The sequence below is a fragment of the Panthera onca genome, chromosome A2, assembly GCF_046562875.1.
Source record: "Panthera onca isolate mPanOnc1 chromosome A2, mPanOnc1 haplotype 2, whole genome shotgun sequence".
NCBI lineage: Eukaryota > Metazoa > Chordata > Mammalia > Carnivora > Felidae > Panthera > Panthera onca.
Genome location: NC_138340.1, coordinates 8,078,579 through 8,093,148, shown reverse-complemented (window position 1 = coordinate 8,093,148; position 14,570 = coordinate 8,078,579). Strand labels below are relative to the sequence as shown.

Below are 14,570 nucleotides of genomic sequence, written 5' to 3'. Positions count from 1 at the left end.
TCGTGGGAAAAAAGCCGGGGATAGGTGGAAGGATCTTGTGAAAAGAAGTGATTTGATCCCCGGGGGCGGGCATAGATTGGCCAAAGCCCAAACAGGAGTCGGATGGAATGGAGGTAAGAAAGTGGGCTGATGAGGCAGTTACCAGGGGAATAAAGAAACAGTGGGGAGGAGCCTGGCAAGGCAGCCAATGGTATCTGCCTGCTCCAAGACCCAAAAGCCCCGTCTCAGAGAGATGGGCAAAAAGTCAACCGACAAGGTTTTGGCATGGTAGCCTTGACCGCAGTGACAGAAACCTGGAAACATCCTACATACCCATTCACGGGAGCCGGTTAAATAAACACTGTGAGACAGCTGTAAAAAAAGACAGGAAGTCTTCATGTTCTGACGTGTAAACAATTTCAAATATACTAACAGGAAAAAAAAGGTACAGAACGGCAGGTAAAGGACGCCACATTCATGAAAAATATGTACACGTGGAAAATTTCTGGAAGAATACACAAACTAACCAAAGTAGTTGCACTTTTATGCTATTAGAATAGTGGATCCTATACAAGTCTTACTTTTCCAATTTAAAACCCCTTATCTTCTAAGAGTACCAGCTCTGTAATTGGCCATCTCTAGGTTAGATCATGGGCCTCTGTATTTGCCAGGTGATAATGGCCGAGTGACTTCATTCCTCTGAGCCTCAGTCTCAACTGTAAAATGGGGGATGCAGCTATACATGCATCACAAAGTTGCAAGAATCAAACACACACATGACAACCGTTCAGAACAGTCCCAGGCACAGTGTAAGCACCCTGCCATATCACACCTACTGTCTTCATCACTGTGTTTGCTGACGGCAAAATTAAGCCATGTTCAAGGCTAAAAGCATGAGCTCTGGAGCCAGCCTGCCACTTCGTCGGTGGTGACCTTGGGCAAGCTGCTTCCTCTCTAGGCCTGTTTCCTCACCTGTAATAAGTCGGGGAACAAGAGTGCCCACCCTCAGGGTGACTAGGGGGGGCCAAAGCCACAGGAAAAAGGATGCAGCTCCCACACTGGGGCACATGCTACATGCTGGGCTGTGCCAGGTGGTTCCCAGGTATCAGCAGCTGCTATGATTACTTATTATCATCAACAGGAAGCGGGGCGGGGGGACATTGGCCACAATGACACTCAGAGGAGGAAGAGGTCCTAGACAGGTCACCTCCCCGAGAAGGCACAGATACACTCTAAATTAGAATAATAATTTTAAAAAATCCCTCAATACCTCCCATTCCCTCCCTCCCTCGCCGGAACCAGATCAACGCAGTGTGATTCCTACAGAGGCCAGGGCTTCGGTGGCCCAGGCAGGACAGAGGGTGGGGTCCCCATACATGGTGCCCATGAAGTCCTGCACGAAGTCAGGGAAGCGCTTCTCCACGATGCTGGCACGCACAGCGCTCATCAGCCGCAGCTGCAGGGGGTAGGTGCCAGCGTCAGCCCGGGAGGGGGGGGGGGGGGGCGCCCAGAACCCTCCCACCACCACCCTGCGCCTGGCCCGCCCTGGTCACAGGCCCACCTGGTAGGCGATATTGTGGACGGTGAGGTGGTGCAGGGCAGCGGTGTTGTCGCTGTGGAGCAGTGCATGCAGGAAGGCCCGGCTGTGCCTGCGGACAGGAGGTCGGGGCCGAGTGACGCAGGGTCCTGCACACCTCCGCACCCTCCCCCCGCCCCCGGGCCCCCCTCTTCCCCTACTTCTGGCAGGTGGGACAGGCACACTCGGGGTCTATGGGCCGGAAGTCTTTCTCATACTGTTTCTTCTTCAGCTGCAGGTTCCCGGTGGGCACCAAGGCAGAGCCAAAGCGCTGGGGGGGGGGGGGGGGGACAGGGAGTGGGTCAACCAGGTCTTCATCCTCACCGGCCCCACCCCCACCTTAACCCCCCCAGGTCCGCCCCCATCTGCCCCCTGCCCAGGGCCTCACCGCCGTCCGGGTGGGGAAGACGCAGTCGAACATGTCACATCCGAGAGCCACGCAGACCACCAGATCAGTGGCATAGCTGGGGGGAGGGCCACGGGGGAGGGAGCAGAGAACCTCACACCCTGGTCACACACCCAGCGCTCCCCCCGCACGTACACTCAGACTCCCCGGGGACAGGGCCACATTCCCTCTGAACCGCCCCCAGAGGAAAGCCAAGTCCCCACCCCATGAGTCCCCCCAACAGGCAGGGCTGGGTCATTCCACCAATACCGGCCCAGGCAGGAACCCGCTCCCCACAGGTAGGGCTCGCTCCCCTCTCCTCCACATACCCGACCCCCATCAGGTATCGTGGCTTGTCCTTAGGCAGCCTTGAGGTGCTCAGAGCCACCATCCTCCAGAACTGGCCCTTGCTCTCGCCCCCACTCAGGCCCCCGATGGCGAAGCCCGGCACGTCCCTCTTGGTCATCTCTGGGGGTACAGGGCAAGGTGAGGGGCCACCAGGCAAAAGAAAGTCTGCCTCCTCCTCTGCGACCCCAGGGCAGACCCTGCCCGGACCTCCACAATCTCTCAGGGATTGAGAGAGAGAGAGAGAGAGAGAGAGAGAGAGAGAGAGAGAGAGTCTGTCTGTCGGTCTGAGGGCTGCTGGTGACCTCAGCTACCACTTGTCGAGTCCCCGCTGCATGTGAGATCCCCTCCTTCAGTCCTCAGGGGAGGCCCACAGCCTGTGCTCCCTTAGCTGAAACCTAAGAGGAAGCCAGATGTGTTTCAAAGCTGAGAATTGTCCAGATCTTAGAACGGTGCACATCTTATCTGCCGGGCGACGGCCTGTCCTCAAATCCTCTGAGGGTCCTGCCACAAAACACACAGAGGACTCCCAACAACAGGGGTGAATGACCACATAGGTCTGGTCTGGCCACCAAATGAGCTCGTTGCAAATTCCTGGGTGGTGTCATGTTTTAGAAGTGGGCCGTTAGGCTCCAGAATTGCAGAGAAGAGGTTGCAGCTCTACGCTGCCGTTGAGGTGTTCGGGGCTTGCCACCCCAGACCAGACATGGCAGAAGCTGGACTTGAACCCAGGTGCGGCCTCAAAGCCCAGGCGTGCCTTGGGCCCCAGTTGTATCGTTTGACCAGGGGAGGCCACGGCGTCGACGAAACGGACCCGGTCCTAGCGTCAGGTTTTAAAGCTGGAATGAACGGCAGAGTCCACTGGGGACGGGTTGTTCAAATGTGGCCTCCCGGGCCCCACCTCACCGCGGACTCTGACGCGGTCGTGGGGGACAAGCCGGGTGGTGCTGGTGCAGCTAAGCCTTGGAGCACAATGAGAAGCACCGTCAGGGCGGTGCCCGGCGACCTGCAGGTGGCCAAGAAATGAACTTGACGGGGCAAGGCCAGAGTGGTAGGGTTTTCTTGAATGAGAGAACACACGATACCAGAAAGTGTTTCACGCATTAGGGTAACGGTTCATGAAGCCTTGGTTTCTGCTTTCTTCTATGTCCACACATACTGAGCTGTGACATGAAATGTATCTCCGGGCCGCCTGGGTGGTTCAGTTGGTTAAGCGTCTGACTCTTCACATGGGCTCAGGTCGTGATCTCCCAGTCACGGGACGGATCCCCGCGTCGGGCTCCGAGCTCAGCATGGAGCCTGCTTGGGTGGGTGTCTCTCTCTCTCTCTCTCTGATCTTCCCCTGCTCGGCACACTCATGCTCTCTCTCTTTCTCTCTCAAAATAAGCAAATTAGGGCGCCTGAGTGGCTCGGTCAGTTAAGCGTCTGCCTTCAGCTCAGGTCGGGCTCTCATGGTTCGTGGGTTCGAGCCCCACGTCCGGCTCTGTGCTGAAAGCTCAGAGCCTGGAGCCCGTTCGGATTCTGTGTCTTGTCTCCCCCTCTCTCTGCCCCTCCCCCCCTCGCTTGTGTGCTCTCTCCCTCTCTCTCAAAAATAAACATTAAAAAGAAATGTTTTAATAATACACAAATAAACATTAAAAAAAAAAAAAAGAAAGAAATACAGAAATGTATCTCTGACCGGGGAGGGGGTCTCCGTTCAAAAGACTTACTAGACACAGAACTGGGCGCAGTTTGAGGACGAAAGGGATGACGACAAAGACAGTCTTTACAACAAACATCCTGATGTCAGGCGCAGGCACAACGCTTTGAACACACTTTCCCATTTGACCTCACTTTGACCTCTTGACACTGGGAGGATGTGCCCATTTTACGGAGGCCGAGCCACTTGCCCGAGGGTGCGCAGCCATGAGGCAGCAGATCAGAGGTGTGGATCCAGCCAGCTAAACGCCAGGACCCAGAGCCTTGCCCATGAAACTTTATTGCCTTTGAGTCCCCATCTCTGGCCCCCTTTTGTCTCCACGGCCACAGACCTCACATGGGCCTTACTGGATCTCTTCCCTTGGGCAGATACTCCAACCTCCTCACGGGCCTTCTGCTTCCTGAATTTCTCCATGATGCCCCTTGCTTCCTGTCACACTCCCACTCAACGGCCCTCCATGGCTCCCCAGTACCCCCACTAACAGCAGAATGCCCTAGGCACCGCTCCTGACCCTGAGGAGGAAGCAGCACGGTGTCTCGGTTAATGTTGCAGGTTCCAGAGCCCAAGACCTAGGGCCAAATCCTACCTCTGCAACATCCAAGCCGGGTGGCTGGGGTAAGTGGCTTAACAGCTCTGTGCTTCAGTTTCCTCTTTTGTAACCACGGGAACCTGGTAGTTCCCACCTTACAGGACGGTTACGAAAACCAAATGGGTCAGTCTGTGACCAGCACGTGGCATAGCGTCTGGTGAACAGTATGAAATTGCTAGCTTTTGAAATCACCATTATTCTGCAAACATTCTCCTGCCATGTCTGCCTCCGTGCCTTTGCTTCAGCTATCCCTTCCGCCCATTAACAACCCCCGTCAGCGCCATCACGTGCCAGGCCCGGGGGTGGGGCCCTCGGTGATGGACAAGCCCTGGATCTACCGGCTACCGGCACGTGGCTCTACCTTCAAGGCAGGTGGCCCGGAGATCCTCGTCCAGCCCGCCCTGGATGATGGCAAAGAGGTTCTGCTTGTCTGGGCGCTGATGGGCTGCAATGCACCGGTCCAGCCAGCGGATTGACCTGGAAGAGGGACCCAGTCATGAGCCCTAGGGTAAAGAGACAAGGCTCCAGGGCTATGATCCCCTCCCGGTACATGCACATACGGACACACACACACACACACACACACACACACACACACACACCTGTACATGGCCTCCTCCACGCGTGGCCCTGTCACAGTGCTGCTGACCACATCATCCAGTTGCATGATAATGTCGGAGCCTGGGGGGTGAGAAAAGCACCATCACTGGGGGACGTCTGGGTGGCTCAGCTGGTTAAGCATCAGACTCTTGGTTTCAGCTCAGGTCATGATCTCACAGTTCATGAGATCAAGCCCCACATTGGGCTCTGCAGTGGCAGTGAGGAACCTGCTTGGGATTCTCTCTTTCTCTCTCTCTCTGCCCCTCCCTTACTCTCTCTCTCTCAAAATAAATAAATAAACTTAAAAAAAAAAAACTTGCTTAAAAAAAAGAAGCAGCAGCACATCACTGGGAAAGCCCTCACTTCCTACTGGGGACAAGCTGGACCCTAGATGTCCCTCCTTGGGTCTTGCTGACTCCCACATAGTCCCCCAGGCTGTTTATACAATGGCCAGAGGGAACTTTTTAAAATACACGTTTGGGGCGCCTGGGTGGCTCAGTCAGTTGGGCATCCAACTTTTGGCTCAGGTCATGATCTCATGGTTTATGGGTTCGAGCCCTGCATGGGGCTTTCTGCTGTCAGCATGGAGCCCGCTTTGGATCCTCTGTCCCACTCTCTCTCTGCTCCTCCCGGTATACACGCACACACACTCTGTCTCTCTCTCCCTCTCTCAAAAACATATAAGCATTTAAAATAAATAAACAAGGGGTGCCTGGGTGGCTCGGTGGGTTAAGTGTCCGACTTCGGCTCAGGTCATGATCTCCCAGTTTGTGAGTTCGAGCCCCGCGTCGGGCTCTGTGCTGACAGCTCAGAGTCCGGAGCCTGCTTCGGATTCTGTGTCTCCCTCTTTCTCTCTGCCCCTCCCCCGCTTATCACGTTCCCACGCATGCTCTCTCTCTCTCTCTCTCTCTCAAAAGTAAGTAAACATTAACAGAAATTTTAAAAATAAAAATTAAATTAAATAAATAAATAAAATGCACATTTGATCCTGCCTCACCCTGGGCAGCTAAAATCCTGCCCAGGCACATAGAATAAATCCCACTTCTGCAAATTTACCCTTCAAGAGCAAAATGTTGTGTACACAAAGTGATTCGCCACGGTGTGGCAGGCAATAGCACCATGCGAGCCCCAGTGACCACCAACAGAGGTCTGGCTAAAAAAATCATGGTCTAACCCTTCACAGAAAGTTCCTTTCCCACAATTCCAAAATCTAGAAACTTCTCAAAACCAAAGGTTTTTTTCTTACGCTTATGGCATACCTACTTGGAAGCAAAACGAAGACAATTATAATCTTATACGAAAATCCAATTTAGGGAGTGCCTTATTCAGTCTTAAAAAGGAAGGAAATCCCGGCATATACTACAACCTTGTGGACATTATGCTCAGTGAAATAAGCCAGACACAAAAAGGATCAATAAGGCTCGATCCAGCTGCAATAGAGTGAGACACATCAACGACATTTAAACCCATGATTTCATGGTGATCCTAAAAAAACTAAAGATTAGTTCATTACCGCTGGAGGATGTTAAGTAATCAATTCATGAAAACCGGAAAAGAAGGAAAAGGAGGAATCCCACTTTCCCTGTATGAATTGAACTACTTGGTCTCTCAGGAGTAGGTGAGGCACCTTTCCCTTTACAGAAATAATCTAGCTGATAAATGAAGAAAAGAACATTACCATTTTGGAACTCCTAATAGCATGATACTCCCAGGCAAAGAGCCTGATGGTTCACTGGGAGAGACCGGCAGACATTACCAGCTCCCGGATGGAAATATACACCCTATGAAGCCCTCTTGCCAAAGGACACAAGAACTAGAATCTGGCTCAAACCTCTAGATCTAACTACCACCTACAGTAAATCTAGAAGGCAGAAGAAAACTGTCACACAGCACCACGGGGATGTGATCCGCAAAATTCAGACCATGTGAAACACTACAGGGGAAAAGAACCCATTTCTTCAAGAAGCAAATTGCGGGGGGGGGGGGGGGGGGGGGGAGGGAAGGAGTTACAGTGAGAAACTATATGATGTATAATATATATATGTTACACTTGATTTTAGCCAAAAGCGATTACATATAATACATATTAAAAGAGAAATGTTCATTGTCCTTATCAAGGAGTGAGGGATATTGATGGAGATGGGAGGGACTTAAAGCTTCCTCACTCTCCCCTTGTTGCCCCCCTTATTTCAACATATCTTTGCCCGACTAATTTGCCATTTAAGAGAAATAACAGCAATAAAAATAATAAAAGCTACTACATGCCAGGCACTGGCTTAAGAGATTTACAAACATTACGTCATTATTCCCGGGCGCTATCCTCATTTGAGTTGGCTCTTCCAAAGCTTAGACAGCGGGAGTGACTTACCCACAGCCAAGCAGCACGTAAGCAAAGGGCCCGCCTCACCTCCAACCCCTAGAAGCAGGGGAAGAGGAGGCGGCTCGAGACTCGCTCACCTAAGGCGTTCTGGATCTCCACGGACTTCTCGGGGCTCAGAAGGGACTCGTCGCCGTCGTAAGGGGAGCGGAAGCGGACGCCCTCCTCCGTCACCTCGGACAGGGACACCAGAGACACCATCTGGAAGCCGCCGCTGTCCTGGGGGAAATCCCACCGCAGGGCCGTCAGGGGGGTGGAGCTGGAGAATCTCCACCTCTGAGAAGTGCCCTGGGATCCCAGCCCCGACTCCACCTCACCGTCAGCAGATTGTGGGGCCAGTTCATGAAGCCGTGGAGACCGTGCGCTTTCTGGATCAGCTCGGGGCCCTGGGTTAGGGGAAGAAAGGATCAGGTTAGAGGCGAGGGCTACCCTGACGGCTCGAGTTGGAGGACAGGGCTGGCCAGCTTCGGGCCCCGCCGCTCTCTCACGCCCAGCACAAGGCCTGGGCCACCGGGGGCGTCAATAAGCCTTTGTCGATTGACTTAGAGGCGTGCCCGTGCCTCGGAGGTGTCCGTGCTCCCCACTCTCTGCCGCCGCCCCACCAAGGCAGAACCCACCCACCGGCCTCAGGCCCAGATGGTAGGTGTTGCCCAGGCAGATGCGGCAACCCAGCGCGTCCAGCTGCTCGGCCGTGATGCCCTTCATAGTGGCCTGCGTGCCCACTGGCATGAACACGGGAGTGGCTACCGGCCCGTGCGGCAGCCGCAGCTCCCCTGCTCGGGCTCTAGATCGGCTGCACTCGGCCACCAGCTTCATTATCCGGGGGGCCGACTCCACGGACGTCGGGCTAACAGCTGCCGCCATCTTAGCTAACGGAACCACGTGGACACTGCAACACCCTGGGCGGCGCCATGTTGACCAAAGTCACGTGACGCGCGGCGCGGGCTGTCCTTTTGGAAGGGAGTCCGGGAACCATGGCAACAGACGCCGGCGCGCTCGTCCCCGCGGAGTGCTCAGTTCGCTTCTGGGGCGGGGGCGTGTTACAGAGAAATAACTATGGTTTTATGGGTTCGAATCCCAACCCGGCCACTTACTTGCTCTACAGTCAAAGCCTCTCTAAGCGATAATCTCCCCTATAAAATGCAGCGAATAACACTGCTTCAGCATTAAAAACGTTGTAAAAGGGGCGCCTGGTTGGCTAACCAAGTAGAGCATGCAATTCTTGATCTCTAGCTTTTTTTTTTTTTTTTTGATCTCTAGCTTTTAAGTTGGAGCCCCACGTTGGGTGTAGAGATTACTTAAAAATAAAAACTTTCAAAAAATAAATTAAAAATAAAACATTGTAAAGATTGAAAGAAGCATGCATATATAGAGATCTTAATAAGTTGCCTAGCACAGGCTTTTGTCTATGTTGTCCACGGATTTATCCCAAGAGCTTAGAACAGCACCTAGTATATATTAGTCTATACAATAAAAGAAGGAATTTTAGATTTAGAGGAGACTGAGGCCCAGAACCTAGCCACATTTTTCTTTCATTAATTCAGTGTAGACCTACTTATATTCACACCTCCTAGTGCCACCTTTCATGATGCACAGGAATGAGAGAGTCATAGATTTATTGACCACTAGCCTTGTTCCATTAACAATAACAAAATATGGGGTGCCTGGGTGGCTCAGTCAGTTAAGCGTCGGACTTCTGCTCCCGTCATGGTTTCGCTGGTCATGGTTTGGGAGTCCCTGGGTTTGAGCCCCACGGCAGGCTCTGTGCTGACAGCTCAGAGCCTGGAGCCTGTTTCAGATTCTGTGTCTCCCTCTCTCTCTGCCTCTCTCCCTCTCACATTCTGTCTCTCTCTCTCTCTCAAAAATAAACATTAAAAATAAATAGATAAATAACAAATATTATATAATATACAATAACTTACTGTTGAAAATGGAGCTGATTATCTGTATCTGTTATGGGCAGCAGAGGGCGCCATTGCCCCAGAATCCTGCCTCTCAGTGGCCCACTGGCCTCAATTGTGCTGATGTACGCAAGACTGACCTAGGAGCCTTGGGCTTTTCAGGGTGGAGAATCTTCACTGAGGCCATATCTGAAAAATGCCCACCCTTGAGACCCACCTCAGGACCTTTGCACTTGCCATTGCCTTTGTCTGCAATACTCTCCCTTTCTGGTATCCCTTTGGCTGGCTCATATTTTATCAACTGCTCCTGACTCCCCCAATCTTTTTTTTTTTTTTTTTTTTTTTAATTTTTTTTTCAACGTTTTTTATTTATTTTTGGGACAGAGAGAGACACAGCATGAACGGGGGAGGGGCAGAGAGAGAGGGAGACACAGAATTGGAAACAGGCTCCAGGCTCCGGGCCATCAGCCCAGAGCCCGACGCGGGGCTCGAACTCACGGACCGCGAGATCGTGACCTGGCTGAAGTCGGACGCTTAACCGACTGCGCCACCCAGGCGCCCCAATGACTCCCCCAATCTTAATGATGCTACCCCCCCCCCATCATTCTGTATCATGTCACCTGTAACTCATATTGTGCTTTTAAAACATCTGTGCAATGACAGTGCCCAAGTTTTTATTCTCGGTGTAGTTCTGTCTCGTTGAACTCCTCTCTCGTCTTCCCAGATGCCTCCTACATATCTCCACTGGGTGTCTGTAGGCACGCAAACTTCAGATGTCTAAAGCAGAGCTCCCGATTGTCCCCCCAACCGTGCCTACCTCCTTCCATCTTCCTCTTCTCAGTAATAGCAGCTCAGTCCTTCCAGGAACTCAGACCAGAAATTTAGGAGTGGTCCTTGACCTCTCACTGTCTTACTCGCTACATCTGATTTGTCAGCCAATTCTGGCTGCTCTGCTTTCAAAATCTATACAGGATCAACTGGTTTACACCCCCTCCATAGCTCTCACTCTGGCCCAGCCACTAGCATCACTTGCTTTGAATATTGCAGTAGACATCTTGCTCTGGTCTTACGGCTTTTGTTCTTTACTCCCCACACAAAAACCTGAAGATGTTTTAAAGAAAATGCTTTCAACATTTCACCCTTATGTATGATGTCTACAGTAAGTTTTTGGAAGATGCACCATACCAAGTAAAGAAATGTCCTTTCAGGAACGCCTGGGTGGCTCAGTCGGTTAAGCATCCAGCTTCGGCTCAGGTCACGATCTCATGGTTTGTGAGTTCGAGCCCCACGCCAAGCTCTGTGCTGACAGTTCAGGGCCTGGAGCCTGCTTGGGATTCTGTCTCCCTCTCTCTTTCTCTACCCCTCCCCCATTCATGCTGTGTGTGTCTCTCTCTCTCAAAAATAAACACTTTAAAAATGAAAAAAAAAAAAGGTCTTTTCAATTCTTGGCTCACTAACAGATTTTTATCATAAATAAATGTTCATTGTATGCTTTTTCAGTATCTGAAATGACCATATTATTCGTCTCATTTAAAGTGCCCAGTGATGTAAATTTATTTTTTTATTTACTACTAAATTTAGTTCTATTCCTGAGATAAGCCCACTTTGGTCATGGTATCTTTTTTACATGTTATGGCATTTTACATTAATTTTAATGAGTATTTTATTTAAAATTCCTGCATCATAGCTCTGTTATAAAATATATTGGTTTAGAGTTTTCCTTTCTTGTACTGTATCTGCCTGAGTTCGGTGTTCAAATATCTATGTGCTGGATGAAGTTGTGCAAGATTGGTATTATCTGTTTCTGGGATATTTTATTGACCTCACTTGTAACCCCATCTGGCTATGCTGTTTTCTGTGAAGAAATATTTGTAGCTACTGATTTAAAGGTTTGGGTTTTTTTTTTGTTTTGTTTTGTTTTTTTAATATTTAAAGTAAACTCTGTGGGGCGCCTGGGTGGCTCAGTCGGTTAAGCAGCTGACTCTTGGCTTCAGCGCAGGTCATGATCTCACGATTGTGGGTATAAGCCCGGCGTTGGGCTCTGCGCTGACGGTGCGGAGCCCGCTTGAAATTCTCTCTTGCCTCTCCCCACCCCCACACAGACACTCTCTCTTTCTCTCTCCAAATGAATAAATGGGCTTAAAAAAAAAAAAACCTCTATGCCCAACAGGGGGCTCCAACTCAGGACCCTGAGATCAAGAGTTGTAAGCTCTAATGACTGAGCCAGCCAAGCGCCCTGCCCAGGTTCTTGGAAGATAGTCTCACTGGGTATATAATTATAGGTTGACAATTATTTTCTCTTAGCCCGCTGAACATGCTCGGCTTGTAGCTTCCATTCTCACTGTTAAGAAGTCGGATCTTGGGCGGAGGCGGTAGCCGGAGTTCGGGAGCTCAGGGACACAGAGGCACAGGGAGCTGGACCAGCCAGGCCACCATGCCCTGTACTTCTGCGTGAGTGTCCCCTGCAGCGGCAAGGACTGGGCGCTGGGTGCTGTACCAGCAGATCGTACCCAGCTTTGGCCCTTCTGGGAGGTACTCACGGAGCACCCGGTGGCTACCAAGCTGGGCAAGCACGGGGAAGAGGCTGCTGGGGGTGAGACTGACAGACTCCTCCGTGAGCGGGAGGTAGCCTGGCTGCAGCAGGCAGACGTGGTGGTGGCAGAGGTGACCAAGCCATCGTCGGGTGTAAGCTATGAGCTGGATCCAGGCGTGGTCTTCAGTAAGCGAATCCTGTGCGTATTCCGTCCGCAGTCAGGCTGAGTGCTTTCAGTGATGACCCGGGGAGCAGCATGCTGCAGGATGTTTCAGGTCTTGGACTATGAAGAGGGACAGGTGGAAGCCATAATGGATGGACACGTTTTTAAAAAAGATTTATTTATTTTGGGGAGAGTACAAGCAGGGGGAGGGGCAGAGAGAGGGAGACAGAGGATCCAAAGCGGGTTCTGCGCTCACAGGCTCACAGCACAGAGCCTGATGGACGTGGGGCTCGAACTCACAAACCTGGAGATCATGACCTGAGCTGAAGTCAGATGCTCCACGGACTGAGCCCCCCAGGCGCCCCTGGATGGATACTTTGAAGCTGCCCCTCTCGAGCAGGTAGCTGCCTCCCCTCACCCAACCAATTGACTTAACCCTACCTTGTTATATTCTTCTAATCCCAGACACTTCTCTAGCACTCTGCCTACGTCTTAGCCCCAGTACCAAATTAAAAGGTATGTTTAAAATTCTAAAACAACAACAAAAAATCACAAACAAACAAACAAAACCCACTAGGATCTCAATCAAAATACTCTTTCCTGTGACCTGTTTCTGTCTTTCTGGTTTCTTTGGGGATTTCTTTTTTTCTTTTTCTTTTTTCTTTATTTATTTTGAGAGAGAGAGCGCACAAGTGGGGAAGAGAGAGAGAGAATCCCAAGCAGGTTCTGCACTGTCCGCACAGAGCCCACCTCGGGGCTCGAACTCACAAACCGTGAGATCATAACCTGAGCTGAAGCCGGATGCTTAACTGACTGAAGCCACTCAGGCGCCCCTCAGTGTGGATTTCTTTTTGTTTATCCCATTTGAGAATCCTTGACATTCTTGGCTCTGGTCATTGGAGTCTGCCCATAATTTTGGAAGTTCTGTTATCCTCTCTTGGAAGAGCTGCACTTGCCTCAAACAGCCTAACACAGGCAGCCGAGAGCAGGATAGGAAATTCTGGGGTGTTGCCCCTGGTGAGAAGAGATTCCCCCAGCTGGGGGCTAAGTGTGAGCAAACCCCATGTGCCCGGTTGCACCAGTATGGAGTGGAGTTGCCATCTCACTGAACTGGTAGAAGGAAGGAGGGTAGAAGATATCAAATACTGGAAACGCTCACTATTGTAACTGACTTTTCTCATAGATTTTCTTGAATAGTTGATTCCTCATTTACTGTATGCCTTTAGAACCCCTTCCAGAGACTTTAAATGGTTGTTATTTTAATACTTTCCCCCAGTTTTCACTGGGGAGGGGATCTGGGAAGATCGTCCTACTAACATGCAGAAAAAATTCCCTTTTAATAGTTCTGGATCTTTGCATTTCCCATTCAAATATTAAATATATTTTTAATGTTTATTTATTCTTGAGGGAGACAGAGTGTGAGCAGGGGGAGGGGCAGAGAGAGAGGGAGACACAGGATCCAAAGCAGGTTCCAGCACAGAGCCTGACGTGGACTCAAACCCACAAACCGTAAGATCATGACCTGAGCCGGTTAGATGCTTAACCTACTGAGCCACCAGGCGTCCCTAAATATTAAATACATTTGAAATATTACATACATCAAATCATTATTCTGTACACTTAAAACGAATATGGGGGCGCCCGGCTAGCTCAGTCAGAATGAGAGACTTTGGATCTCAGGGTCATGAGTTTGAGGCTCACGTTGGCACAGAGTTTACTTAAAATAAATAAGTAAATAAATAAATAAAACTAATACAATGTATGTGTCAATTATATCTCAATAAAATGGGGGGAGGAAATCTCTTAGCCAATGTGAAAAAAGCTTAAAATGGTAAATTTTCTATATTTTCCACAGTAAAACATTTATATAAAAAAATGAAAACATATGTACACACACACAAAAACACATTAAATGTAACAAAAATTTAGAAAACAGAGGCATGTAATAAGCCTTACTTATGATTCAAACATATATATATAATATATATACATATATATATAATATATTTTTTTACATTTATTTTAAAAAGCAAGAGAGTGGGAGAGCGCACGATCAGAGGAGAGGGGCACAGGGAGAGAGAGACAATCTTATCAGGCCCCATGCTCAGTGTGGAGCCCGATGCAGGGCTTGATCCTACGACCCTGGGATCATGACCTGAGCCGAGATCAAGAGGTTCAACCCACTAGGCCACCAAGGTGCCCCATGATTCAATTTTAATTAAATAAGCTTATTTAAAGTTTTAAAATAGATAATAATGGGGCACCTGTTTGGCTTAGTTGGTAGAGCATGCGACTCTTGATCTTGGGGTCATGGGTTCAAGACAGAGATTGGGTTGGGGCGCCTGGGTGGCTCAGTCGGTTAAGCGTCCGACTTCAGCTCAGGTCATGATCTCACAGACCGTGAGTTCGAGCCCCGCGTCGGG

At 50.3% G+C, this 14,570-nt stretch overlaps 1 protein-coding gene across 1 annotated transcript; it reads right to left on the bottom strand.

Moving 5' to 3' along the window:
• Positions 1 to 354: 354 nt before the first annotated feature.
• Positions 355 to 8,478, bottom strand: QTRT1 (queuine tRNA-ribosyltransferase catalytic subunit 1). The gene is made up of 10 exons (XM_078443405.2): positions 8,172 to 8,478; positions 7,868 to 7,936; positions 7,631 to 7,769; positions 5,176 to 5,254; positions 4,935 to 5,050; positions 2,270 to 2,408; positions 1,944 to 2,019; positions 1,717 to 1,826; positions 1,541 to 1,628; positions 355 to 1,435 (listed from the first exon to the last, which is right to left on the bottom strand). The coding sequence occupies exons 1-10, from the start codon at positions 8,412 to 8,414 to the stop codon at positions 1,283 to 1,285; spliced, it is 1,212 nt and encodes a 403-aa protein (XP_078299531.1). The 5' UTR covers positions 8,415 to 8,478; the 3' UTR covers positions 355 to 1,282.
• Positions 8,479 to 14,570: the final 6,092 nt, after the last annotated feature.